A 26,335-nucleotide genomic window follows, 5' to 3' on the forward strand; every position below is an offset into this window, starting at 1 on the left:
AAGTTTGGCCATTTCCATCTACCTACACTTTAGCTATGAACCGGTCCACTCAGTAAATACTTACAAACATGTGTAAAGTTAAATAGTTAATACTGAGGATACAGGAAATTGAAACTATGGATGGTAAATTTAAATTATTAAGTTTTCTTGGGCTTAAGGACACTGTCTAACTTGGAATTCCCTGACTTTACTTAATCTCTATACAATCTTACTTTATTTATACACTTATACTACTTTATTTATACACTTATTAAGTATTCATACCCACTCAGGTCACATCAATCAAACAGGTACCAAATTCAATCTGAGGCACAAGTTACACTCTATGGGACTACTAAAGAGCATAAGATGTGGTGCCTCCCCTCAAAGAATTTATTCCACCAAGTTGGGGGAATACATGGTAACATATTATTGGACACTGGGCTGACATTTTGACGTAAAATATTCAAGTGTCCTTCTTGGTGGGGAGTAACAAAAGCACACATGAATTTCTCATCACTTTATTTCAATTAAGAAATATATATATGTATATATTTATATACATGTATTTATACATATTTATATGTATATTTATATATATATTCATGAAAAAGCATAATCAAACCACAATGAACTCTATGTCACAACTCGAGTGATCTCTATCAAGCATAATGACAACAAAAGATCGTTTATTAAGTAGCAGCAGACCTAAATAGGGGCCAGAAAGTTTACTACGATCTCAAAAGCAGTGTTTTTAAGGAAATGCCTCAATAGTTCAGGTCTCAAAATTTAGCATTCAGTCTTCCACATTCTTACATAACTGGTTCAGAATGATGTCAGGGAAAGTGGCTTCTCAGATAGGCTTAATTTGCTTATTTATTAAAATTACACAACTCACTCTTAGGTACTTGCGAAATTAAAGTAACTGGAAAGAATTTAGGACACACAAATATTAACCGTGTAACCTACAGGAAAGTGAACAATTTAAAGATTCAACAAGAGCAGTGCCTGGGAGTTTAGCCAAGCATCAATAAAACATACAGTGTACCCATTACTTGCCCAGCACTATACCAACCTCAGTGAGGACTTCAAAGAAAACTCATTCATTCATTCATTCATTCATTCAACAGATACCTACTGAGGGCTTACTATGTGCCACACACTGTTCTAAACTCTGAGGATACAGCAATCAACAAACCAGATGAACACCTTGCCTTCAGAAAACTGATATTCTACCTGAATAATTCTTATGTAAGACAAGTTGGATCTCTGGTCTCAGGGAGTAAATCATCTTGTTGGGCAGAACCAAACAAATGAAATCCATGAAAGAAGAAGAAAGAACTACAGTGTTGAGCACTGCTTCTACCAACATGCAAAAGGAGGGGTTTGAAGGAGGGTTTGGAGCAATGAGGAATGTTCCATGGGGGTGGGACTTGAGATTCAGACCCTTGCTACCCAAAGTGTTGCCTAAGAATCACCAGTATTGGCACCCCCTGGGAAATTGTTAGCGATGCAGAATCTTGGACCTATTCCAGACTTGCTCAATCAAAATCTGTACTTTAAAAAGAATCCTAGGGAACTTCTAAGGACATTAAAGTTTAGTTGGCACTGCAGGTTTCTGGTCAGGTTGGACCACTGAGTGTGAGTTGGGCTGGTGGGGAATGGAGATTGGATTGGCTGATCACCAGGTTAGAAGTTGTGAGGGCCTGGACTTGGGGAACTAGGAATAAGGAGAATGTAATTATATCCTTTATCATCTGAATGGATAAAGAAATATGATGGATATACATGCAATGGAATACTATTCAACCATGAAAAAGAAGGGAATCCTGCCATTAGTGACAAAATGGATGGACCTTGAGGACTTTATGCTAAGAGAAAAGAATTCAGAGAGAGACTAAATACTGTAAGATCAAAAAAAAAAAAAAAAACCAAACTTACAGAAACAGAGTGTAGACTGGTGGTTGCCAGGGGCAGGAGAGAGGGGACATAGGTGAAGGTGGTCAAAGGGTACAAACTTCCAGTTAGAAGATGAATGAGTTCCGGACGCCTGGGTGACTCAGTCGGTTAAGCACCCGACTTTGATTTAGGTCATGATCTCACGGCTTTTCAGTTTGAGCCCCGCGTTGGGCTCTGTGCTGAAAGCTCAGAGCCTGGAGCCTGCTTCGGATTCTGTGTCTCCCTCTCTCTCTCTGCCCCTCCTCCACTCTCTCTCTCTCTCTCTCTCTCTCTCTCTCTCAAAAATAAATAAACATTAAAAAAATTTAAAAAAAGAAGATGAATGCGTTCTGGGGATGCAATGTACAGCAAGGTGACTACAGTTAGCAATACTGTATTGCATACTTCACAGTTGCTGAGAGTAGATATTAAAAGTTAGAGGCACTTGGGTTTGGATCTCCAGCTCTACCACTTCTTAATTGTGTGATATTTCAGTCAAATTATTTAACCCCACTGGGCCTTTTTATCATCTGTAAAACAGCAGGGCCCTTGTAAAGATTCAATCACATAACAGGTATGTAGCACTTAGCAGTCCCTGACAGGAAGAAAGTGGCAGCCATTAATAACAATTACATTGATAACAATTTAAAAAATGCTCTTTTGAGAAGGGTTCGAAAGCAACAGATGGAACAAAAAAAACTTTTAGTGTCTGTTTTAGTGAGCGTTGGGTACAGAACTGTAACAACCTGCAATGTAAGGAACTTCAATCTTAAGCTGGCACTTAGATACTGCATTTTGAAATGTAATTAACCCTGGTTGATCCCCAGAAGTGCCTTCATGATGAGAGTTCGGTAATTGTTATTATTATCACTATTACTGCTGTTATCATTAGGGTGTTCTCAAAAGGGCCGGTTTCCCTGCTGGAGTGGAAGGAGCGGAGACAGGGAATTGCTGGTACCACTGCTGCCTATGTGGAGCTCCATAATGCGTACTGCTAATCATCCAGTCTCCTGCTCTATGCCTCTATTATCCTCATTAATGTTTCTGCTGAGGCACTGTTTTCCAATTTCTCTCTCTCTTCCACGTGCAGAACTTGGGAAGAGAAGCACCAGTCTGACCGCCCTCCACCAACCGACAGCCCAAAAGGCAGGGGAGCCTCAGGTTCAAGTCACCTGAAGCATATCTGGGGGCGGGGAATCCGGAAAGCCGGCGAGCGCCTACGGATCCGCCCGGACGCGCGGCCCCAGCCTAGGGAGACCCGGCCGCGGGAATGAGTAAGGGGTCAGCCGACTGGGCGGCTCTCCGTACCCCCGCCGTCGACTAGATCGGGGAGCCAAGAGGGACTTCCAACACGCCCCAAGTTTCATCTCAAGTCGTCTCCGAGGCTGCGTGCGCCCCAGCTTCGAACGCTTGCCTGCAACGTGGCCGCGTTTGGGACGCCCTTTCTACCCCCAGGGTCACCCAAACTCTTCCGTTCCCTCCCCAGGCCGAGCCGTGTGCCGGGTCCCCCAGCCCCTGGCTTCTCCCCTCCGCATGCCGGGGGAGTCCGCCCCTTCGCCGGCTCCGGCCAGCCCACCCACAGCCCCGCACCGCAAGGAGCCTCGGCGCTCCTGACACCGCCCGGCTGCAGGACGGGGGCAGGGCCAACGGCGGAACCGCCCCCAACCGCCTCCCGGGCCCGGCGGGCGGGCGGGTTGCTGGGGCGCCTCCACCTCCTCTTCCTAAAGCGGCGAGGCGCAGAAGAGCGGCATCACTCGAGCCCAGGTCCCGGCCACCGCCACACGCTGCGCCCCGCGTTCGGGAGGAGGAGCGGCGGCGGCAACAGCGGCGGGCAGGCGCCAGAAAGGTAGACTGAGTCCCGGGCAGTCGCGCAGCGAACGGCACCCCCCCCCGCCCCAGCCCGGGGCTACGAGCCACCAGCCCGGTCACCCCACTTCTGTGTGTCCTTCCAGGCCCGGGTCGAAAAGCCTGGGAGGGCCGCGAGCTACCCCCCGGAGGAGGAGTCAGTCCGAGCCCAGGGCGCCACCGCCGCAGGAGCAGTGCGGAGCAGCCGTCGCCTTCATGGCCCACTCACCGGTGGCTGTGCAAGTTCCCGGGATGCAGGTGAGGAAGCCCAGGCCGCCTCCGCCGACCACGTGACTGCCCCGGAGCCCGGTGCGCGGTCCCCAGCGACCACGGGCGGCCCTGGGGCTCCCCTGAAGGCAGGGCCGGGCGCAGGGGCCAGGTGATCCGGGAGTCAGGCTCGAAGCTTTCCCGGCGTTTCGACTAGCCTGGTGCACTGCGCGGGGAGGGCCGGGAGGGACGGCGCGCGCGGCGAGGTGCGGGGGGGAGGGCGGGGGAGCATAAAAATAGGCCAGATCCAGACACCTGCGCCTGCGGAGCGTGGTCCGGCTGGGGAGGGGGGGGCGTGGAGGTGGGAGGTCTTAACTCCGGGGAGATGGAGGTGTCTCGGAATTTGTGGGGTAAAACGCAAGTCGTGCGCCCCCCGCCCCCGCACACACAAGTCGGGGCGGAGCAAGACAAGGGGGTGTCGGTGGCGGCTGCATTGAATTGGCCTCTTCCTGTGTGCGTAGAGCGAAGAGCGAGGTGACTTCTTTTCCCCTTTTGGTGTTGCTTCTTAAGGGCTAAGTTCTGTCTCGTTCCCCCACCTGGCGCAGCCCTTAGTGTGGCGTGAGAAATGCAGGGTCCGGTGTCGGAGTGGCCGAGGTGATGACTCCGCAGCCCCCTCCCCCTGCCTTTCCCACTGCACGACTGTTGCATGTGGTTAAAGGAAGCTTTTTGTCCTGGACAGGGGACTACTGCAAGGGACCCAACTTCTTACTGGAGATTTACCCAGGCCCCTCCCCCCCCATTATATTTTCATTTTCTTCAAGAAGGAATAAGCTGTGTCCCTACACTTTTTATGCGGTTAAGTTTTTAAACCAGTGCATTTCAAGCTACGTGCTGTTATCCAGGTCTACTAACTTTTAAGCATTCCCTTTTTTCCTTTGCCAGATATCCTAAACAACGCATTTATCAACAGATCAGAGACTAGAAACACGAAAGCCTCAATCCCTCATTATCTTCCAAAAATGTGAAAGCAGATGTTTTTCAAGTTCAGAAAAAACGTTTAGAATGGTAAATAGACACGGTTTCTAGTAAAAGACTTTTATGTTTCTGGTAAAAGTCAAAGCGCTGTGGATCGGGGCCTCAATTTACTAACTGATGCGTGGAATTCATTTTTTTTTTAAAGCAATTGGTCACATTTATGCACGGTCACAAAACAATTTTAAAAATACTTTCCCACAAAAGGACCATTTGTGTGGGGCACGTACCGAGCCTAGGACTCCTGTGCGGACTAAGCACCAGGCTTCTTCGCTGAATATAGGGCACGTCTGTGTCGAGTCCCAGGAAGTCGGTGTGTATTTAATTTAAAAAAATAAGAGAGGAAGAAGACAGGAAATGAGAAATATTAGGGCTTTTTAAAAGGTTAATCTATTCAGGCTTTACACAAAGCCTCAAACTTTTTTCTCAGGCCACCCCCCAGCCTGCCTCCCCCCTCTCCCCCAGCCGCCCTGCCCCGCACCCCATTCATTCAGCCTGCCTTTGATTGTAGCAAGAGATTAGTAGTTTGCAATACTGACTCCAGTTTTGCTCCGTCTGATGTGGAAGGAGTGCGAAGACTTTCCCACCGCGCTCTCCTTTCCAGTGTGTGAGAGTAGTACGGCACGGTTGGCAAGTTTGCCTCTGAGGGTCTCCATGCTTCTGTCTCCATTGTGTGCGCGTGCGTCAGCAGAGCGAGTGCCTCGCGCTCGTCAAGTTTGTGATTCTGGGGAACTCTGTGCTGAGGAGAAAATGGTTTCTGGTCTTTATTCCGTTCGTCTTTATTTAATTTGTGTGGTTTCTGGCCCTTATTTGATTTGTCTTGATTTGATTTATATGGCTTTGGACCTGCTTGCTGTTCAGTATTCCTTACCGCTCCCTGCTTTGTTTACTTGTCTGAGTTCCTTATCTCTTGAATTTTTAAATCGTAATTAAGGTGGTTTAGAATGGGAATCACATCTTTTAACTTACCAGTTCTGCCTTTCACGTTACGCCTTCCCCAAGTTGTGGTTGCTTTGTCCGGCATAATTTGGGGAGGGCGGTCATCTCAATATTAGCAAAGAAGAGAGGGACATTTATTTGTCACTTTCTCCATCTTAATGAAATGGTGCATTCTTAACTGCTCGTTTCCATTTTATATGTAGATGTGGTTCTTAAGCATTTGATGCAACATAAAAATTTTCCACAGTTAAAATTGTACAGTACCCTAAAAGTACATTTGACGGCAGGCAGTGTGACTCTTGAGCCTAGACTACTTTTACTATTCTTTTGTTCAAAAATCTTGCAAATGAGATGCAGAAATACATCATGAGCTTGTAAGATTCTCCTAGACTTTTGTGCAAGAGTTAGGAGCAACTTTTAAACCCTTCGAGTGGTAAGAAAACTTGAGTTAGCCATGTGTTCTGGAAATCAGTGTATAGTATTTCCACAAATCAGGGTGAAGTGGTGGACCGGCCCATAACTTTTTAACAGTTTATTTTAGAGCATTGTGAAGATTGATGGAAAAAAATGATTTTTCCAGAAATAAAAACAAAATTACTTTATCCACAGTGTTTTTCTCTCCCTGAGGAGAGATGTGAAGTAGAAGCCGGGCTACCTGTTCTATCACTTAAGACTTCCAGCATTCCTGACTTTCGAACAAAGAAATTTCTGTTGCCACTAGTTTAAAATAGAAAAGAAACTTGGAGTGACGAAAGAAAACCCAGGATTTGGTCCAGTTCAAACTCTTCCTTATGAATTAGTTATTCAAACTCATATTGTTGATATTTCTCAATATTGTGGTAACGAACATTTTTGCCCCATTACACCAAATGTTGAGGGTATGAATTTGTTTTGGACTTAATTTGCGCTTACCTTTGTTAGTGTATACCTAAAGGAATTTTCCATACCAGGAGCTAAACTCCTGAAAAATATTTAAGGCACAACTTAAAAAAAAGGTAATAAACCAATAAACCTGTTTCTTTCCACTCAAATATTTACTCTTTAATGATTTAAAACATTTTTTCTTTGAAGTTTTCAGTTATTAGTTATGCTGAAGTTTAAAATATTTTCCCTTCGAAACTGCATTAGTATTTAAGACAAGTATTCTAAATAGGTTGTTAAATCTTTCATAAACTGTAGGTGGGAGATGTTAAATACTGAATTGGAGTACTAAGTGGTGTTATGTTATGCTTTATGTTATGTCTCTTGTGAAAAATTTTTTCAGTTTCTATTAAAGACTTTACAAACTGGCCTTCATGTATCTTTAAGTACATCAAGGTGGTACAGTTTTTCGGTGGTTGTTATTTGAGATGTGAACTGGAAATGAAACATAAGAAGTAATGAACACATTATTGAAGACTTTTATCTAAAGAGAGGGAAAACAGTGCCTTGCATTGGTGAACCTAGTGCCTGGGTTCTGGGAGGGATACAGAAGTACACTGCATGATCTGTAGCCCTTGAAGGTCTTAAAACGTTGTTGGGGAGTTAAATCCAGTACATGAAATATAAAATAATGCAAAAATCTGTAAGACCTTTTCTAGAATAGAAGTTTCTGACTGGAGGAGTTGAAGGCTTACAAAAGGTAAACTGACCACTAAGGATTATTGGGGTCCATATTGGGGAGCATTTCTAAGCAGGAATGTACCCTGAGCAAAAGCATGGAGACAGGGAAAGGCACACCTGCACGAGTGTGCATGCACACACAGTCTTTGAGAGTGAGAGAAAATCAGTTGGATTATGACGAATTCGTCTAGAGAAATAATAGGAGGTAAGAGTGGAAAACATGACTGGGTCCAGATTATGGTGGTTATTGAATGCTAAGGAAGGACTTTGGCCTTTGGACTAGTCATTAAACGTTTCTGAGTAAAGGAGGCTCAATCAACGAAATTATATATAGGAAGAGAAATCTCAAGATTGGATGAATAGATGACATGGAGGATTGAGAGTCTTGAGGCAGTTGGATCTACTGAGACTATTTCAATGGGATGGTCATATCTGTACAGAAGCAGTGGACCTTCCATTGACTGATGGCTTTGCACATGCCCAGTACTGTGAAGAAAAAAATATGATTACCAGACTTAATACTTAGCTAATTATAGAAGGAGAAATCAAAGGTTTTATGGTGTTGAATATGAGAAACTGGAAGAATTATGGTACATATGAAAGAAATTGGAAAATCAAGGGGAAGAGCCAGATCTGGTAGGAAGTTAATGATTTCTGTTCTAGACCTGTGAGGTTTGAAGCAACAATGGGATGATGAAGTGAAAATGTAAAACAAAATGTCTATCACCTTGTTGGTGGTGATGTTTTCACAGGTGTCTGTGTATGTCCAAATTCATCAAATTATGTACATTAAATGTGTACAATTTTTTTGTATATCAATGTGCCTCAATAAGGCTGTTTAAAAAAATGTCCAAAAAAATTCGAAGGTACAGATCTGGAGCTTTAGTCATTCATCAGACACTGACTGAGCATTTACTATATGCCAGTCTCTTGAAACTGAAGGAGAGGAACCACCAAGAAGGGAGAAGTTTCTAATACACGAGAGAATATATGGACGTGCGGGCCCTCATGAGACTGGAAGCATAAGTGGAGGATTAGCTTGTAAGAAAAGGAGGGGTGAGTTTAAGATGCATGGGAGGATGATGGGGCGCCTGAGTGGCTCAGTCAGTTAAGCTTTGGACTCCAGTTCAGCTCGGGTCATGATCTCACGGTTCCTAAGTTCGAGCCCTGTGTTGGGCTCTGCGCTGACAGTGTGGACCCTGCTTGGGATTCTCTCTCCCTCTCTCTGCCCCTCCTCCGCTTATATGCTCGCTCTCTCTCTCTCTCTCTCTCTCTCAAAATAAATAAATGAACTTAAAAAAAAAAAGATGCATGGGAGGATGAGAAAATGTGTCCGCACCAGGAAGGAGTTAACCTGGGGAGAATCTTTGAACTAACTCTGTTCGTGACAAAATTGGAGAGGAAATTCAGTTCAGTGCCAGAATCTAGTTTGGTGGAGTTCTTACCTCCCTTACACCCTTAGAAGGCATAATTTGAGCTTCGCAATTTGAGATGGCAAAAGGTTTGAGAGCATTGCCTTGCATTGATAAACCCAAACCCTTGTCCTTATTGGTGAGTAGTTGATACAGAGGTGTTGGATATGCTAATGATAATGGTGGAAGACCAGCTGGAACCAAATAATCAAAGAGAACTGTTAGCTAGGAGAGTTGGAGGTAGTTGAAAGGTATGGGGTTAGAGGGCTAGGGCCTGTAGGGAGAGTAAACAGGAATTGGGCATGGTAGGACATGTGCCTTGAACACTAATGAAGGTCTGGAAACGGCATTTGAGGACAAAGGTCCATCTTGTACCTCCCTTGCTTGAGTCATAGAAAATGAGAGAACATAATTTAGCTGATACTTAGGAATTGTTGAACATCATGATACTGTGGGTTTTTTTTTTATCCTGCCTTTCAATTATTCAGTGACCTTGAGCAAAATGGGGAATAATAAAAGCTGCATTTCCTTTGCTTCAATGAGATGTTATTAGGATGAATTAACCATCATCTGTGGAGTATATTTTGAGCCCCTTTGTAAAAGGTGTTGTGATGTATATGGGCAGTTCATCCTGCAAAACAATGCTCGGCTAATCACATGAAAAAACACTGTCATTATCTCATCTCTCTCCTGCTTGATAAGCCACATTTTTCTATTGAAATCCTGTCTTCCTCTCCTCCTCCCCACAACACCAGCACCATACCCAAAGTCTAGGCTCAGCTTTCCAGACTTTTCTGTTATCTGGCTCCAGTCTACAGATGTAAACTTTTTGTTATCACTATTTCCCAGCAAGAAATCCCTTTTGTTCTACCATGCCAGTTACAATTTAGCAATCACTGACTGACCAAGTCCTACCTGATTTTTTCAAGGTCTGCAATCTTCCTTTTTCTGTGAACTTTCCCTGAGTATTCCAGGCCACAGAAATCTCTTGTATTTCTAGGCACCTATTATATCTGTTGTCAGTGGTAGGCAGTCCAGTTACACTGCCTTAGATTTTCTCTAATATACTTATCTTCCAAACTAGGTTGTATATTTTTTGAAGGCAGCGACCATGTATTTTACTTTTCTTTATACCATTAGGTATGAATTACATGTAAAAGTGTTGGCTAATAAATGCCATATAGACTAGACTAGACTCTTCTAACTTTTTTCCCATTCTGCCTGTATTGTGTAATGCTTGAATTCTTATAGGTCATGAAGGCTGATTTGTGTGCGCACAATGTAGACTTTTAACACTTACTAAAATGATTTGAATGCATTATATGCAACATGTCTAACAATATATACTTGTAACAAATCAGCTGTCCACACAAACTCTCATTCTCTCTCTCTCTCTCTCTCTCTCTCTCTCTTTTTAAAATTTATTTATTTATTTTGAGAGAGAGAGAGACAGACAGACAGACAGAATCCCAAGCAGGCTTGGGGCTGTCAGACCAGAGCCCGACACGGGGCTCGAACTCACGAACCATGAGATCATGAGCTGAGTCAAAATCAGGAGTCGGATGCTTAACCACCTCAGCCACCCAGGCACCTATGAAGCTCTCATTCTCTTACTTACCAGGGCCCTTGAGAGAAAAAGGAGACTCATTGCTTTCCTGGTAACTAGAGCTGATTTCAGAAAAATTTGTGTCTTTGTCACAAATAACTTCTTTTTTTTTTTTTAATTTTTTTTTTCAACGTTTATTTATTTTTGGGACAGAGAGAGACAGAGCATGAACGGGGGAGGGGCAGAGAGAGAGGGAGACACAGAATCGGAAGCAGGCTCCAGGCTCTGAGCCATCAGCCCAGAGCCCGACGCGGGGCTCGAACTCACGGACCGCGAGATCGTGACCTGGCTGAAGTCGGACGCTTAACCGACTGCGCCACCCAGGCACCCCTGTCACAAATAACTTCTTATCCCTTCCCTCTGTTTCCATCCCCACCATCCAAAAAAAGTCCAAATAAGTAAATAAAAGAAATTTTTTGCTTCTCTGTCCCAGCTGTCACATTAGGAAGAATCTGATAAGATTTTCATATTAAGGTGGTTTTGATTAATTGCTCAGTGTGTGACCTCTCCCGTGAATATTCACATTTTACAGGGAATAATGTCCAAAAAAGTTTTAAAAAGGAAATCTAGTAATGGGATTTCTGACAGCTAGACGATTATTTTTGACTGAATTGTGTCTTCTGAAAGAGTGGTTGTTTTACTCGTTTTATTTGTTGCTAGAAAATGGAGTTAGGGGAACAAAATTCACAGCAGCCAACTCCTTTTCATTTCTTATAATCAAGACCCAAAGAATTTCCACCACAGGTACATATAAAATAATGTTTCTTGGGGCACCTGGATAGCTCAGTTGCTTAAGGAGCTGACTCTTGATTTCAGCTCAGGTCATGATCTCATGGTTTGTGAATTCAAGCTCCACTTTGGGCTCCGTGCTGTCAGTTCAGAGCCTGCTTGGGATTCTCTGTCTCCCTCTCTCCCTGCCCCTCCTCTGCTCTCTCTCTTTCAAAATAAATAAACTTTAAAAAAGAAAAAGAAATAAGGGGCACCTGGGTGGCTCAGTCGGTTGTGTGGCCGACTTCAGCTCAGGTCATGATCTCACAGTTCATGAGTTCAGTCCCCAAGTCAGGCTCTGTGCTGACAGCTCAGAGCCTGGAGCCTGCTTTGGATTCTGTGTCTCTCTCACTCTCTCCTTCCCTCAGTCATGTTCTGTCTCTCTTTCTCTCTCAAAAGTGAATAAACATTGAAAAAAATGTTTAAAACAAAGAAATAAAATAATGTCTCTGGAAAAACGCCATGAGGTAACTTTTAGCAGAACAAAAATCAATAAAATAGGCACAACTAAAATTTTCACCCTGTCTTATGTACATTTCCCATTTTGTCATCTGCCATTTTAGGCTAAGGTATTCTATGATAGGAAGGAACCACATCTTTGAATTAATACTTGTGAAAATCAAACACTTTTTTAAAAGTTTATGTATTTATTTTGAGAGAGAGAGAGAGAGGGCGTGCGCACGCGCGCGCGCGCGCGCGCGCGCGCGCGCACACACACACACACACACACACACACACACACACACACACACACACAAGCGAGCAGGGGAGGGGCAGAGAAAGCGGCAGAGAGACAGAATCCCAAGCAGACTCCGAGCTGTCAGCCCAGAGCCCCTGCATGAGGCTCAGTCTCACAACTTGAGCTCGTATCAAGAGTCCGATGCTTAACCCAGGCTCCCCCAAATCAGACATTTTTAAAAAGATACTGACTAATTCAAGAATTCTATGAACCAGGAAAAGTTATCCCATAGGAAAACGCCTTTACATTTGGATTTTAAAACATAACACATTGCTGGCCAACTCTGCCCATCATCCTCTTTGATGTCACTCCCCCAAATCCCATGTAATTCAGGCAATTTACCTGGCATGCCCATTCGGAAAAGCAGGGAAACCTAGTGCAGAACTGATCCTATCCTCCTCTATTCCTGCCTGTCTCCTTGCCACCTGTCACCAGCAGGATAGAGCTGCACACCCCCTCAGCCTGTTCTGGACTTGTTCCAGCATTTCCCTGACTGCACCCTGCTGGCCTTTCTTTTTCTTCATTTATCATACCATCATGGATTAGAATGATCTGTGTCCTAAAATATCAGGTTAGTCATTGGTATGGCATAGCTTTGGCTCTTCTAGCAAAATTAGAACAGAATTGTGGTTCATACTTCCTAAGAAGTAGAGGAAGCAAAATTGTAGACAGCTTAGGTAAAGGAGTCAAAAATATTTTTTAAGTGGCTACTTTCCTCCTCTTCAGTAAAGTCACTTTGAATGGAAAGTGCTGCTAAAGAAATGAGACCTTTTTTTGTCTTTTTGTCATGAAAAACGTTTACAGAAAAAATTTTCAACCTTTCTTTGTGTTTCTGGTAACAGATTGTATGTTCTTTATGGTATTTTTCTGCCCTCTCCCTCTTTCACCTGTTTAAAAAAAAAGTAGGGAAAAGAAATCTGTAAAACCCTATCAATTTACAGTGCAGAGGGCAGAGAAAAGTAGGGTTCAAATCAGACACCATTGGATTTTTCAGTTTGTTTATTACAGAATAATAGAGTGCCTAGCTGCAGAATAACAGTTGCTTTGAATTATAGAAACAGCTTACCAGTATCAACTTAATGAAGTTGTACTGGATTTGAAATCCATACCACGCTAGATATGTTAGGGAATTTCTAAGCATACTAGTGAATTACTCTACCAGGTTTCAATAGTGCCTGGTAACACAATCCTAGGAGTGAATTTTTTGGCAGGTGGAGGAAATACTTCCAGGACATCTAGACACATCCAGATTTTTCTTTGAAAATGCATTTTTGAGTTGCTCTGTTAGTGCCTTTTTATCCCCCTCCCCCAGCTTTCCATTAAACCATTGGCTTTGTGACATATCACTTTACAGTGTGTTATATTAAGCTAGGACTTAACTGCTTGATGCAGTACAGTATAAATAACACAGCAGAGGGTGATGGGGAAGAGATAGGCGACATAGATCTTCAGGTGGGGCCTACATTGTTATTATAAATGCAAGAAAATTTGGGGGAGCTGAGCTCCCAAAGCCTTAGCCTCATCAGTATTGCTGCCCACTAGACCTGGGAAGGTTTCTAGACCCCCTGGTCTCAATTTCCTGCTGCCTGCCTTCACTTGAAGCGGAAACACAAAAGAAACCCAATCAGCAAAGCATGCACACATGCTACTAAGTATGGTGACAGAAAATAGAACTTTGACCTCTTGTGGTTAAAGAGACTACAGTCAGTGTGTCTGGCAGAGTCAGGGAAAGAAGCATTTTTCAAATGTATGCTTTTAAAGTGCTACTGACCCCATGGGAAGAACAGTTAGCAAAACTCATTAATTAGGCTCCTGTTTGTTTCTGTGGTTTCAGTTCAAATCCTTTGTTTGAACTTAACCTGGAGCCTTCCTGTGTGTTAGTCAGTAAATGGTAGATAGTATAGTGGACTTTCCCAAGTTGGACAATGGTGATCCAGGTTTAATGTTTTTACACACTTCTTCGTGAAACACGACTGGGTGTGACTGAAGCTCGACAGTTGTCAGCAGCAAAGTTTGGAAAGCTTACTTTGTGTAGGAGATGGTGCTTGAAGCCTATCTTCGAGGTACAAAAAAGTATAAAAAGGAGTCCCTGACCTCAAGAAATTTATGCTGTACCTGGAGAGACCGGGCACTTACACGTTTAGAAATCTAACAATGCAGAGCGGTTGTGATGAATCCCAAATGAGATAGAAACTGACATAGGAGCATTCAGAGGAAGACCAGATCGAGGAAGGGAACAGTCATTCATAGGATACCTTTAAAGGAGAGTGAGAGACACGCAAGGGAAAAGGGAAAAGGGATACACACCACGTTCCCTGTATAACAGATATTCAAGGTAGGTGTTCACTGGCATGAACTCTTAGGGCTAAATGATAAAGTCCTTGAATGCCAGACTGACAGTTATTTTTTTTTTCAACTCCACAACAAGGACTTTTTCTGCAAGAAAGTAAACTGATGAAAGCAGTGGTTTGTTTGATTTTTGCGATGGGAAAATTGCATTAAGCTTCCAACCCTACAGGCTGGGTTGGAGAAGGGGAAGACTAGATATAATAAGCAGACACTGAAATAGCCCAGGCTTTAGTTAACAAGGGTTTGATTTAGGGCAGTGATGGTCCAACTTGCGCGTGCATCAGAACCACCTGGAGGGTTTGTTAAAGCACAGACTGCCAGGCCCCATCTCCAGAATTTCTGATTCAGTAGGTCTGCTCTGGGGCCCATGTATTTGCATGTCTAATTGGATATGGAAAGGAGAGAAACATGGAAAAAGCTGAATTCATCTTTGTGTTAAGTTCTACAGCTTCCAAAATCTCACGGCCACCCATCACTTCCGTTTTCCTTTATCCAGGTAGGTAGGTTTGGCAACTTAGTAAATGCTCTTATCTTCAAATGCAAGTACTTTTATCAACAACGTGAAATCTGTTTGTGCTTATAGTTGTGAAAATGCAACTTGGCTGAAGTGGAATAAAATGTCAGTATACTAAATGTCAGCAAGTGGCAATATTTCCCCCCAAAGTTTGGCATTTTTCAGAATTTTGATGCATCTCATCAATTTTTATTGTTCAGAATCCCTTTTTTCCACCCTGCTGTTAACTCTCACCCCCCAAAATTGCTGGACTTAACTCTGGGCTGCTGTTATGTCAAAAATCGCAAATTCACAGTAATGATAGTCCAAAGCCAACTTGTGTTTACATATGTAAATTCCTGGAGGGGAGAGAAAGTTACTTCTGAATCTTTAAGGAAATATCAAATCACTTCCTAAATGGCCTTTCTGGCTCCAAATTTTGCTCCCTAAAATAGTTCCTGTACCTGTCAGATTAACATACTACCATTTGGCAACAGGTACCATGTAGGAAAGCTCGGAGGTTGGGTCAAAGGATAAGGACTGAAAATTAAAGAAGCAAATAGGGCCTACTTAATGAGTTTACCCACACCAAACAATGTGAGCGAACTTGATTATTCACCTCATTCACCACCCTTGGATCCAAATCACCTTTCAATTTCCAAAATGAAAACACAACCAACAAAAACAAAATTATCCTTCAGAATCCAAGATTTGCCCCCAATGAGGATGTTCAAAAGGGTGTACAGAAATATACATCGAAACACATTTAAAGCGATTATCAGAGAATAAATTTCGTGGGTCCGTAGGTAACTTGCTCCCCCTTTAGGGAATTCGGTTTTGGGTAAAAATCCTGATATTTTTACCTTATATTTCACACCTTTTATGTGGTAGCTGTCTCTTTTCCAGGATACTAAATTACTCTTGTGACCCATTTTTTCATAATTCTCGGTGGTAGATTAACTTTTTGTTGAAAGAAATTGATACGGGGTATACAGGCACTTGCAATGTATATTGTGCAGAAAGTCTATTTTGTGTTCGAAAACACTTTTACTCTATTCAAGAAAATAAGGCTCAACATTTGCCACAGTTTTTAATCAGTGGTACCAATTTTAGATATAACTGTTTTTAAAACATAGCAAAGTGCATTTTTGAAATAAAAAATGGGTAAATGATAGGGTAATCACTAAGTTCAAGAAGCAGAAAATTATTGTTTGGCAATATCATTTAAGAAGGTCTGCGTATGGGGTGCCTGGCTGGCTCAGTCAGTAGAGCGTGTGACTCTTAATCTCAGGGTTGAAAGTTTGAGCCCCACGTTGGGTGTAGAGATTACTTAAAATCTTGAAGGAAAAAAAAAAAAGAGTCTCTGTATATAAGAGGAACGAGTAAAATATGTATAATTTACGTGCTCAGTAAACATGGTATCTATTGATTTGCTAAATATTTTTATTAGATAGAAAATATAGAGAATTATTTACCACCTTTAAAAATATTTATTCTAAGGTAAATACATATGGAAATGCATATGTATATATGTGTGAAACCAAAATAGGGTTATCAAGATTTAACACCTGTTGTATTTTTATCAGGGCCAGCTCTTTCTGCCTTTAGTACTTAAACTATTATTATTCCTGAAGAAATTGGGCTCACAGCAGTCCATTCCATACAGGATACAGATCCTGGGAAATGACTTTTAATGAAATTCAGTACCAATGTTAAGCTGTTTTGGTGAATTAGAATTGAACTTTACAAAGGATTATATTTATCAAGATTCTCAATTCTCTGCCTAATTTCTCCCATAGAATAGTTTTACAGAGCATCATTGCATTGAAGGAATGCTTTGGATAAATATAAATTGGTTTACCTGTGAGTAAAATCACAGGCATGTGGGTAGTATACAAATGATTTCTGCTTAACAGAAACTTGTGATCATTTGTGTCTAAGCTCTTACTTTGAAACTAAAATTGCTATAAGTACTTTACACTGTAGATTCTGAGGCGATGGGGAATGGAGGAGACAGGGCATTGGATTCTGTTTCAGTCTTGTACCCAGAGAGCTGCCTTTTTAAAAAAAAAAAAAACTATTTATCTCTTCATGAAAAATGGTGACTGTCACTGAAAGATCTTTTTTTACTCTGTCACAGGCTTCCCAAAGGGCACATAAAATGAAAACGTGGGATTTGACTAGTTAAATAATAAATCAATTTCGAGGTTTTAGCATAGGTGACACCTCCATGGTCGTCTTTTTGGACTGTGATTTCTGGTAATAGCAAGTGGAAAAAAAAAAAAAAACTATTACCGCTGTTGCTATGGATCTTCTATCTGCTGAGGTTCGGGCATCGTTTTGGAGGCTGCAGTGTAAACCCTGTTTAGGGAAGGTAGAATTTCATAATACCAGAGGATTACTGCTGCCTCATGAGCAAACAGAAAATGTAGGTGAGGGAAAAGGTTTTGGACTCTGGAAGAAGAGAAAGACAGTGTTTCCAAGGAAGGGGAAAAAGTAACCTCTTGCTTTTAAGATTGAGAATTCTCTGTATATTTTTTTTAGAATGGGAAATTTCTCTACTTTCTGCAGAGAGGAGAAAAAGCTAACAGAAAAGGAAATTGGGGAGGTAATAGTAATTCATTTCTTTCTTGTTGTTTATGACTTCTGTGATAAAAGTTACATTTACATAATTGATTTGTTGTGGCAAGAAAACGCCTATGAGTAGTCTTTCGGGTGGGGAGAAAGCTTGTGGAAGATCTGGGGGAAGAGCTGACATCATAGGGATGGTGATTTCAGCTGCTTTTCTGTTTAAGATGAGCAATTTTTTGATGGCGTGTGTACTGAGCCAATAAATTGTTTCTAGACACTTGGAGTCGTTTTGAAGTGGCCTTTTTTTTTTCCCCTCTGTAGGCAAAATGAATACTTTTCATTAACAAGGAAAAGCGCTAGATTATCAGTGGATTATATTTGGCTAATTTGGACTATTATTTGGTCGGGGGAAGGGGAGAAGCTAAAGAGAAGTTATCTTTATTTCAAATGACTGGACTTATTATTGTTACTTTTCCAGTACGTTCTGGCCATAAAAGTCTCTTTCAGGGAATGATTAAAACGGTTCTTTGGAGCATTGCAAGGCTAAGTAGCATCTCAGATTTACTTGAAAATAAGTTTGCTTAATGACTTTTTAGCACCATTTGATTTATGTCTTGGCTGAGAGAAGAGTTCTAAGTAGCATGTAATCCAATTGCTTTTTTCTAAGAACACTGATGAGTACTGAATACTGTATTACTCTATTGTTGGCTTTTAACTTTTCAGTAGTGTAAAAGGTATAAAGGTCTTCATACCTGAAAAACGAAGATCATTTTCAGCCCGCGGCTTGCAGGCCCCTGTCTACACTGAGTCTTTCACCCACGTGCCCTGGCATGTGTATGTTTGGATGGCAGTGTGTCAGGCAGTTATAGTGTAAGTACGATCCTGATTGAAAGATGAAGCACAGTTTGAGATGATCTTTCAAAAACCCTAACTGGAAAGATGATCTGTATATTGTGAAAGAATATTTTTATTTCATACAGACGAGTGGTGCCAGAGCTTGAGGATTTAATTATTTTTTTCCTAGTAGGACACTAAATCATTTCTTCCTAGCTATTAGAATGAAGAATGTGGCATATTCTGTTCCTCTATGCTATGGAATAATGCCTGCGTGCATCTCCTCAAATGTGAGGTGATGAGATTATAGCAGGTAACCCTTAAGCTCTGAAACTGAATTTTGGGGATTCTGCTCAGGGGTCTGGACTAGGCTATTATTTACAGAAGATGAGGCGTACATACCTATGTATATATGCAAGGGATCAGGTACCTATTCCAAACCGATTTTGAATTAGATGTAATTAATTTTCTGAGGCAATTAATGTGTAGCAATTTTTCTATGTGTAATGAAGTTTCCACCAGGAGGTAGTAAGGCTGTAATGTTTGGCCTATGCCTTGAACAAAAGCTTCTGGAAATTTTGGATTTTAACTTCTCCATAGTTAAATAGTTTTGAATGCCTGTGTTTTTTGAAAATAATAATGATGCCCTTTTTCCAGCAGTAATTTTGGACCTTTGTGAATCTAATGCAGCCTTTCTCAACCACAGTTGTTATCTGAACCACAAAACAGAGAAAAATGATTTAAGTTCATGTTTCCTCAAACCAAGACCATTCTAGATCTTGGAGAGTGGAGTTTATTTATTGCATACAGTGGATTCCTACAACCAGCAGTCAGCGAACTATAGCCAAGGGCCAATTCCTGCCTGCAGCCTGTTTGTATGGAGCCTGCATGCTAAAAATAGTTTTTACGTTTTTAAGGAGTCATTAAAAAGGAAGAAGTATATGTGACAGAGACCACAAACTGTACCTGGCCCACAAAGCCTAAGACATTTAACCATGTGGCCCTTTACAGAACAGTTTGCTGACCACTGTCTTTGGGTATGGAACCACATTACATTGAGAATTGCTAATCCAAATAAAGGAAATAAAGGAAACGTTTTATAATATTTGCTCTGAGGTTAGCGATACAGGAAGATAATAGAAAAGTTTCTCTTTATTAAAGTGACTTGCATATTGGTCCCATTACTGTAATGCTAAATAGACAGACATTTTTGTTCTCTAGACATAAACTTTAGTGGTTGAATTATATGGAAAATTGCGTTGGTAATGATAATGTGATAAACTGTGTGTGTGTCTGCACACAGGTACATTTTAATATTTTTCTTAGTTTCTAGAACAAGAAAATAAAAGTGAGTGAATTTTATAGAGGAACACAATGGAGGGCACTGATTGCTTTTATCACTCTTTTAAAGACTGATATCTATTAGAGAAGGAAAGTGAATAGAGTGTTAAGTGTCAGACATAATCACGTTTGTTTCCTCCTTGTACTGAATGAGTGTCTTCACCCTACAATTAACATCTCAGGTACCTTGTCAGCAGCTCGGAGAATAGTACTTAATCAAAATGCATTAAAATTATTAGATCACAGCATATGAAATAATCAGGCTCTATCAAATGCCGCCTAACTACTTGATTTAGTGGGGGAAGGTGCTATCAGCCATAAAACATATTGGTAGATCACAAAATTATCGAGAGAGAAAAAAAGACTAGCAGGCATTATTTGTAATTTGCTGCTGATTTCTTTTATCTCCATATTCAGTTAACCATGAAGATCTGTGAGGGTTTTTTTTGTTTCCAGAAAGTGTCAGACCTCATCTCTTCTTTTATCATGGCATTCTGGCCTTTGTCACTAAGTAGACTCGGGGCTAGGTGCAGAGATGATGGAACTACCTGAGACAGATGATTTTTCCACTCATCTGCTGAAAACTTGCAGTGGCTCCCTCCTAGCCTGTCCAGAAATTCCTAGGAAAGATGAGTCAAACCAGGCTGCTGAGATGGTCGGGAAAGGCATCACTGGGTAGCTGAACAGGCCTGGCTTTAAGACTGGGTGGGAAGAAGGGAAAGGAAGGAACGGAATGAAATTCGCCAAGGCAAGAAAGGACAAAGGGAGTTCTAAGGTTGTGTTTTTCAGAAATGTTTTATGGGTCCTTTCGGGGTGGGCAGTGAGGATTTGTTTGGTGAGTGGTACTTTCTCTCTGGTTAGGGCTGTAAAATGATAGGGTACAAGTCAGCTCAAGTTGTAGATCACAGATCTTTTGGGGTAGCACACTGTTCAAAGCATTTTAAGTACTTTGAATTGCTCATCAAGCTTATTTTGGCTCTGGCAGTTCAAGAACTAATTAGGGAACTTTGTCATTTTGTCTCCATCCTGAGGTTATGTGTTTGTCATTGCCCCTCCCTACCCCACCCCCAGCTAGAAATCACTTGTTATAAAATCAAAAAAGCCCAAGTATTTTATAAGGGTTACTTCCAGTTATAAAGTAAAATGACCCTTTAAAGTTCCCAAAGAAACCATATAGCATATTTTTTTGGAGGAAAAAAATAAGATTTTGTACATGTACTAAAATTTGTTACCAGATATCGATTATACTTATCGGAGAATTGCAGTTTTGTTGATTGCTAGATGAACAAAGACTATAAGTTTTGACTAATAAGATATCCTAGCCACAGTTGTACAGAGAACATATAAACAGCCTTTTGTTTATTTTGGTATTTGTTAAAAATTAAAAGATTCAGGGGCACTTTCGTGGCTCAGTAAGTTGAGTGTCCGACTCTTGATTTTGGCTCAGGTCATGATCTAATGGTTCGTGAGTTCAAACCCTGCATCAGGCTCTGCGCTGACAGTGTGGACCCTGCTTGGGATTCTCTCTCTCCCTCTCTCTCTCTGTCCCTCCCCTGCTCTCATGTGTGCATGCGCATGTGCACACACGCTCTTTCTCAAAAAACAAATAAACTTAAGTAAAAAAAGATTCAACCCCTATTAGTAGATATTTCACAATTTCGTTGTGCTTTGATAACATGAACAGATTTCAGCAACGTCAGCACAAATCAATGGTGGTTAAAACTGCTGAATACGGGGTGCCTGGATGGCTCAGTTGGATAGGCGACCGACTTCGGCTCAGGTCATGATCTTGCAGTTTGTGAGTTTGAGCCCCGCATCGGGCTCTGTGCCGACAGCTCAGAGCCTGGAGCCTGCTTCAGATTCTGTGTCTCCCTCTTTCTGCCCCTCCCCTGCTCACACTCTGTGTCTCTCTGTCTCTCAATAATAAATAAATGTTAAAAAAAAAAAAAAACTGCCGAATCTGCACCTTTAGAGATAGGGGCTAGGATATTCACACGTGCTGTTGACAGTGGAGTGTAGGGTAGGATGCAGATGGGTGTGAGAAAGTTCAGGGAGGATGTTGAAATGCACCCCTGTTTTGTTAGTGTAACAGATTTGTTCATGTCCGCTAATTTCTCCTATATGTTGGGTGCATCATGGTGCTGATTACAGAGCTAACTTTTATGTTCCTTGTAGTAGTTCTTACTTTAGGTTTTCAGGTACAACTGTTACCAACACAGACATGCCTTTTTTTTTTTTTTTTTTAACTTGATTTCTGGGTGTATTCTTGTTTATGAATGCACTGCTTCAAATGATTTAAAGAAGTAGATAGGGCATAAAAATTAACAATAAGCATTATTCTTTTAGCCCTGTACACATACACACACATAAACAGACACTCTGGTGGTATTTTTCACTCTGGGGAAACCCAGAGTGGATTGTTGAAAATATTAGTGGCCATTCTTTTAGAGTATTCTACAATCTCCTCCCTATTCTTTGTATTTGCCAAGATTAAAATTCTTTGCTGTTGACACCATTGTGCCATCAGTATCGTTTTTTTGGGATCACAGAATGTTAAAGCCAGCAGGACCTAAGAGGTAATTTTCCTCAGTCCTAAGATTCTATTGGGTAACTCCTTGCAAATACAATTTGATTAAATCCGTTCAAAGTATAGATTTGATTAAAGAGAAAAATGTTGGAGGGAAATTATACCGCAGCCACTTTCTCATTAAGAATGAAAAGGTAAGTCTATGTAAAATTCCACTTTTTCAATCAGTGTTAATTTTCTGAAAGAACTCATGGTGTTAATAATTTAGTGCTGTGCTTACAAGCTTCAAACCTATTGATTTTAATTGGAGTTCCCCATCTAGAAGGAAGATAGGCAGCAAGCAAATCAATTTTGTGTTAATCCCGTGCATTTTAATAAGTGTGCTAAAGATTCACCGTAACATTATCTGTGATAGTTCGATATCCGATATGAGGTGTCTCTGCCTTAGATTCTATCCAAAGGTGTTTATTTCTGAAAGTACTAGAATGGCATCCTTTTATTTTACCTCCTGTATGGATAGCATAAAATAAGGCTCTCAGGGTCCATCACATTAAAATGTCCTGTATGTGGGTTTGATTAAATAATGGCCTGAATAAATTAGGATACCTGTTCTGTCATTTCTGTATTAGCGGAGTCGTTGTCTTCCTTTCATTGTATGGCCTCATCACCCTTTCCAAATGAATATTTTATAGTTAGAGCTTGTTATCAATCCCAGGCCATATTTATATAACATCCTGTCTAGTCAGTAATAATCCCTTTATTTTACCATTAATGCTTATGGTTAAACCTGATCCCTGATTGAATTGTGTATTTCTATATGTGTTTAGCCCAAGTAAATTAAAAGAAATGTACGGCAGACTGATACACAGACTGTTGCCCTTCGAGACCTTTAATCTTTGCATTAGAGTATGAAATTGCCCTGGACTCTCCAGGACACAAAGTAGTCATGTGGCTCTGGTTAATAGTGATTGCAGATGTGCTTCCAGAATCATAATTGCATGTATTACTGATATGCATCCTTGTATATATGGCTACTACCAACTCGCTTTTGGGTATAGCTCCATATTACTTTAAGAACTGCTGTTTTACAACCTAAAAAACTCTCCAGCGGAAACAAAAAAATCTCAAAGGTATCACTTTGGAAAGTTGTTATTATGTTAATCACATGTGAGAATAGGGATTGACTTAGAATTTCATACCTATTTTAATATACTTCAGTTTATTGAATGTCCTCTCTTTTGCACCAAAAGTCAGAAATCAAACTACAAATGAAAGGATAACCTCAAGGGGCACCTGGATGGCTCATTCAGTTGGGCTCCGACTCTTGATTTTGGCTCAGGTCATCCCGAGGTTGTGGGATTGAGCCCCACATTGGGCTCCTGCTTAGGACTCTCTCTCTCTCCCTCCCTCCCCCTCCCTCCCTCTCAAATAAAATAAATTAAAAAAGGAAAGGATAACCTCATGCCAAAGATTGCATCCAAAGATGGGCCCCAGGTAAACACCCTGCAAACATCCAAGGGCTGCAAACGGAGCCCCATCCTTAATGAGCTTATTCATTAGAAAATGGAAAGATCATGGCAATGAAAGAGAATACAAAGATAATAAAATGTGTGCTGTAATGGAGGTTCAAGCAAAAAGCTGTGGGAGGGCAGGGGGTGAAGCAATTGATTCTGTTAGGTGATCAGGTTACCCTGGGGAGTTGGAAAGGTGTGTTTTTTGTTTGTTTGTTTGTTTGTTTGTTTGTTTGTTTTTTAAGAGATGTGGTATTTCCAGAGATGGGGAAGTCTTCGGGTGTTGACAGAGAAAACGGCATGACTCAAAGGCTCAAAAATAAGAAAGTAAAACTGTTCCCCGATGGAGCATTGCATTTAAGTTTGTGTGTCTAAGGTACTATTCACTGAAGCAATTGTGTTTGGTACATAAGATACCCGTGAAATTTTCCCTCCGGGCACTTAGTTTTGGTGGTTGTGCTAGTTCTGTATATGGGCAAGTATCATTATGTTACTTTCTGAATTTACAATTAGAGGAAGACTAACAGAACCTTAGGTCCTATGCAAGCTGAACTTCTGGTCCCCCTTCACTTCCTGGAGCAGTCACTCATATGTCCTGGGACATGGTCCCCTGTGAGGGGTGAGAGGTCAGTCTGGACAGTAACTCACTCTGTCGCTCTTTACCCATCCTTAGTTCTTAAGCCTGCTTCATTATAGTGTCAGAGTTGGGACTTGAATGCAGTTTGCTAGTGATTCTGAATTCCTTACGGCAACAGTAGCATGGTAGGAACTTTTCATTTGAGCCACTGTACCATTACCACTATAAAACCAGCCATGTGGCTGGTGCCAATTCATCCCCTGACTTAATGACTCCTTCAAAACTAGAGTTTGGCAACTGCTGTTGATACGAGGAGGAGGAGAACAAAGTGACTTGGCTTCTAATACCTCACACATTCACGGTGTCAAAACAGTAAGGGATTGAGAGATCATTGAGCCCACCTCTTTCCCTCATTTTACAGATGGTGAAGCCGACATTTAATCGCTGAGTTTTTGTCATTTCCGGGATAAGCAAAATTAAGGCAATTTTGCCTGACCTCTCTGCTTTCTTTACCTCTGTACTACTTCTAAGAAACCAGACCTCCTTCTTCCTTTGGAGTGGCTGGAAGGTCAGAAAGAAGTGAGCTAAATGATGCAATGGAATTTGCATCCAGCATTTATTGTGATGATAGCCTTGACTTTTGGTTTATTGAGAGAAGAATGTGATTGTTTGCAGGATGTTTCCTTCCCCTGCCCCATGGCTATAATTAAAGGTTTCAGGGAACTTCAAATCCCAGAAAGTTAGTCAAAACGACACAGTTAGTTATTTCCTTTAATTTAAGAGGTCTGCAATCCAAAGATGATTTACCTGGCTGAACAAAATAGTGTGACGTTTCCAATTTCAATTAAAATAACAGGAATTTAAAGATCTCTATAGGAAATAGAGCTAATAAAAGCACTGCCTGTTAGGAGTCTGTTTCTGAAGGATTTCTAAGAGTGGGGGGAGGTTATGGTTGAATTTCATCTCGTTCTTTCTGCATTTCATTTTTCTTTAGAAAAAAATGTGATATGTGGTAAAGTGACAATAGAATCAAAGAGATGTCGCTTTCTTCTTTACTCAATTGTAAATTGAACTGTCTTACCAACATGTGTAAAGAACCACATTCTTCATGTCCCAGAATGTGTCCTGCTTACGTCATTGTTCTTTCCCTCAGCCCTGAGCTTGGGTACAGAGGAGAAAGCACATTAGGGGGGCAGAGGAAGCTCTTTTATCCTCTCTTGAGTAGGAGGAATTCAGATGAAGGAGTATTTTCAATTATTCTTTTGTTCTTAAAGGTGAAGTAGACTCAAAATTGTTCAGCAGGAGAAACTCCTCAAACTGCTATGTTATTCACGCTGTGACGTCAAAACCTTTCGTACTAGGTGCCCAGGTGGCTCAGTCAGTTAAGCGTCCAACTTCAGCTTAGGTCATGATCTCATGGTTCATGGGTTCAAGCCCTGTATCAGGCTTTGCACTGTCGGTGTGGAGCCTGCTTGGGATTCTCTTTTGCCCCTCTCTCTCCCCCTCCCCTGCTCTCTCTCTATCTCAAATAAATAAATAAATAAACTTAAAAAGAAAAACCTTTCATAATAATTCTAATGAAGTTATCCTTTGCTAGAATATTTTCTAAGTATTTTTGCTAATGAGGTACATTTAAAAATAGGAATAATAAACTAAAGGAAAAATGAAAAAGTGCTTATAGACATAATTTTATTTCTGCCTTATGAACACATTTTTCTTGTTGCTATGCACAGAATTGCTAGAAGTTTAAATTGTTGCTTAAGAGCACAAAATAATACTGTATGAGACCTTTGACTTTATCCTTTGCCAGTAAGATCAGGGCTGCCTCATCCATCTCAAAAATGCCTTTTAACTGGTGAGCAAAGACAGGGACTCCACTGTGAGTTGATAGAATGCTGTCTGATGACCACGAGGAAGACCAGGGTTGTTGTAACTATACTTTTGACTACAGTTCATTTATTTCATTGCATGTACGTAAAACCTGGCAATTTGACACCTGCTGTATGTTGCAAAAGCAAATTCTAATAACTTCTGAGAGAGATACAAAAATGTGAGTGTGCCATAA

General features: G+C 41.3%; 1 protein-coding gene across 1 annotated transcript in view; it reads left to right on the forward strand.

Moving 5' to 3' along the window:
* Nucleotides 1-3,605: 3,605 nt before the first annotated feature.
* Nucleotides 3,606-26,335, forward strand: part of STK26 (serine/threonine kinase 26) — a 55,215-nt gene continuing 32,485 nt past the window's right edge. Inside the window, exons 1-2 of the mRNA XM_047844237.1 lie at nucleotides 3,606-3,763; nucleotides 3,870-4,020. Coding sequence (XP_047700193.1) covers nucleotides 3,979-4,020 — 42 coding nt within the window. The 5' untranslated portion in view covers nucleotides 3,606-3,763; nucleotides 3,870-3,978. The remainder of the gene's footprint in view (nucleotides 3,764-3,869; nucleotides 4,021-26,335) is intronic.

The sequence above is a fragment of the Prionailurus viverrinus genome, chromosome X (genome assembly GCF_022837055.1).
Source record: "Prionailurus viverrinus isolate Anna chromosome X, UM_Priviv_1.0, whole genome shotgun sequence".
NCBI lineage: Eukaryota > Metazoa > Chordata > Mammalia > Carnivora > Felidae > Prionailurus > Prionailurus viverrinus.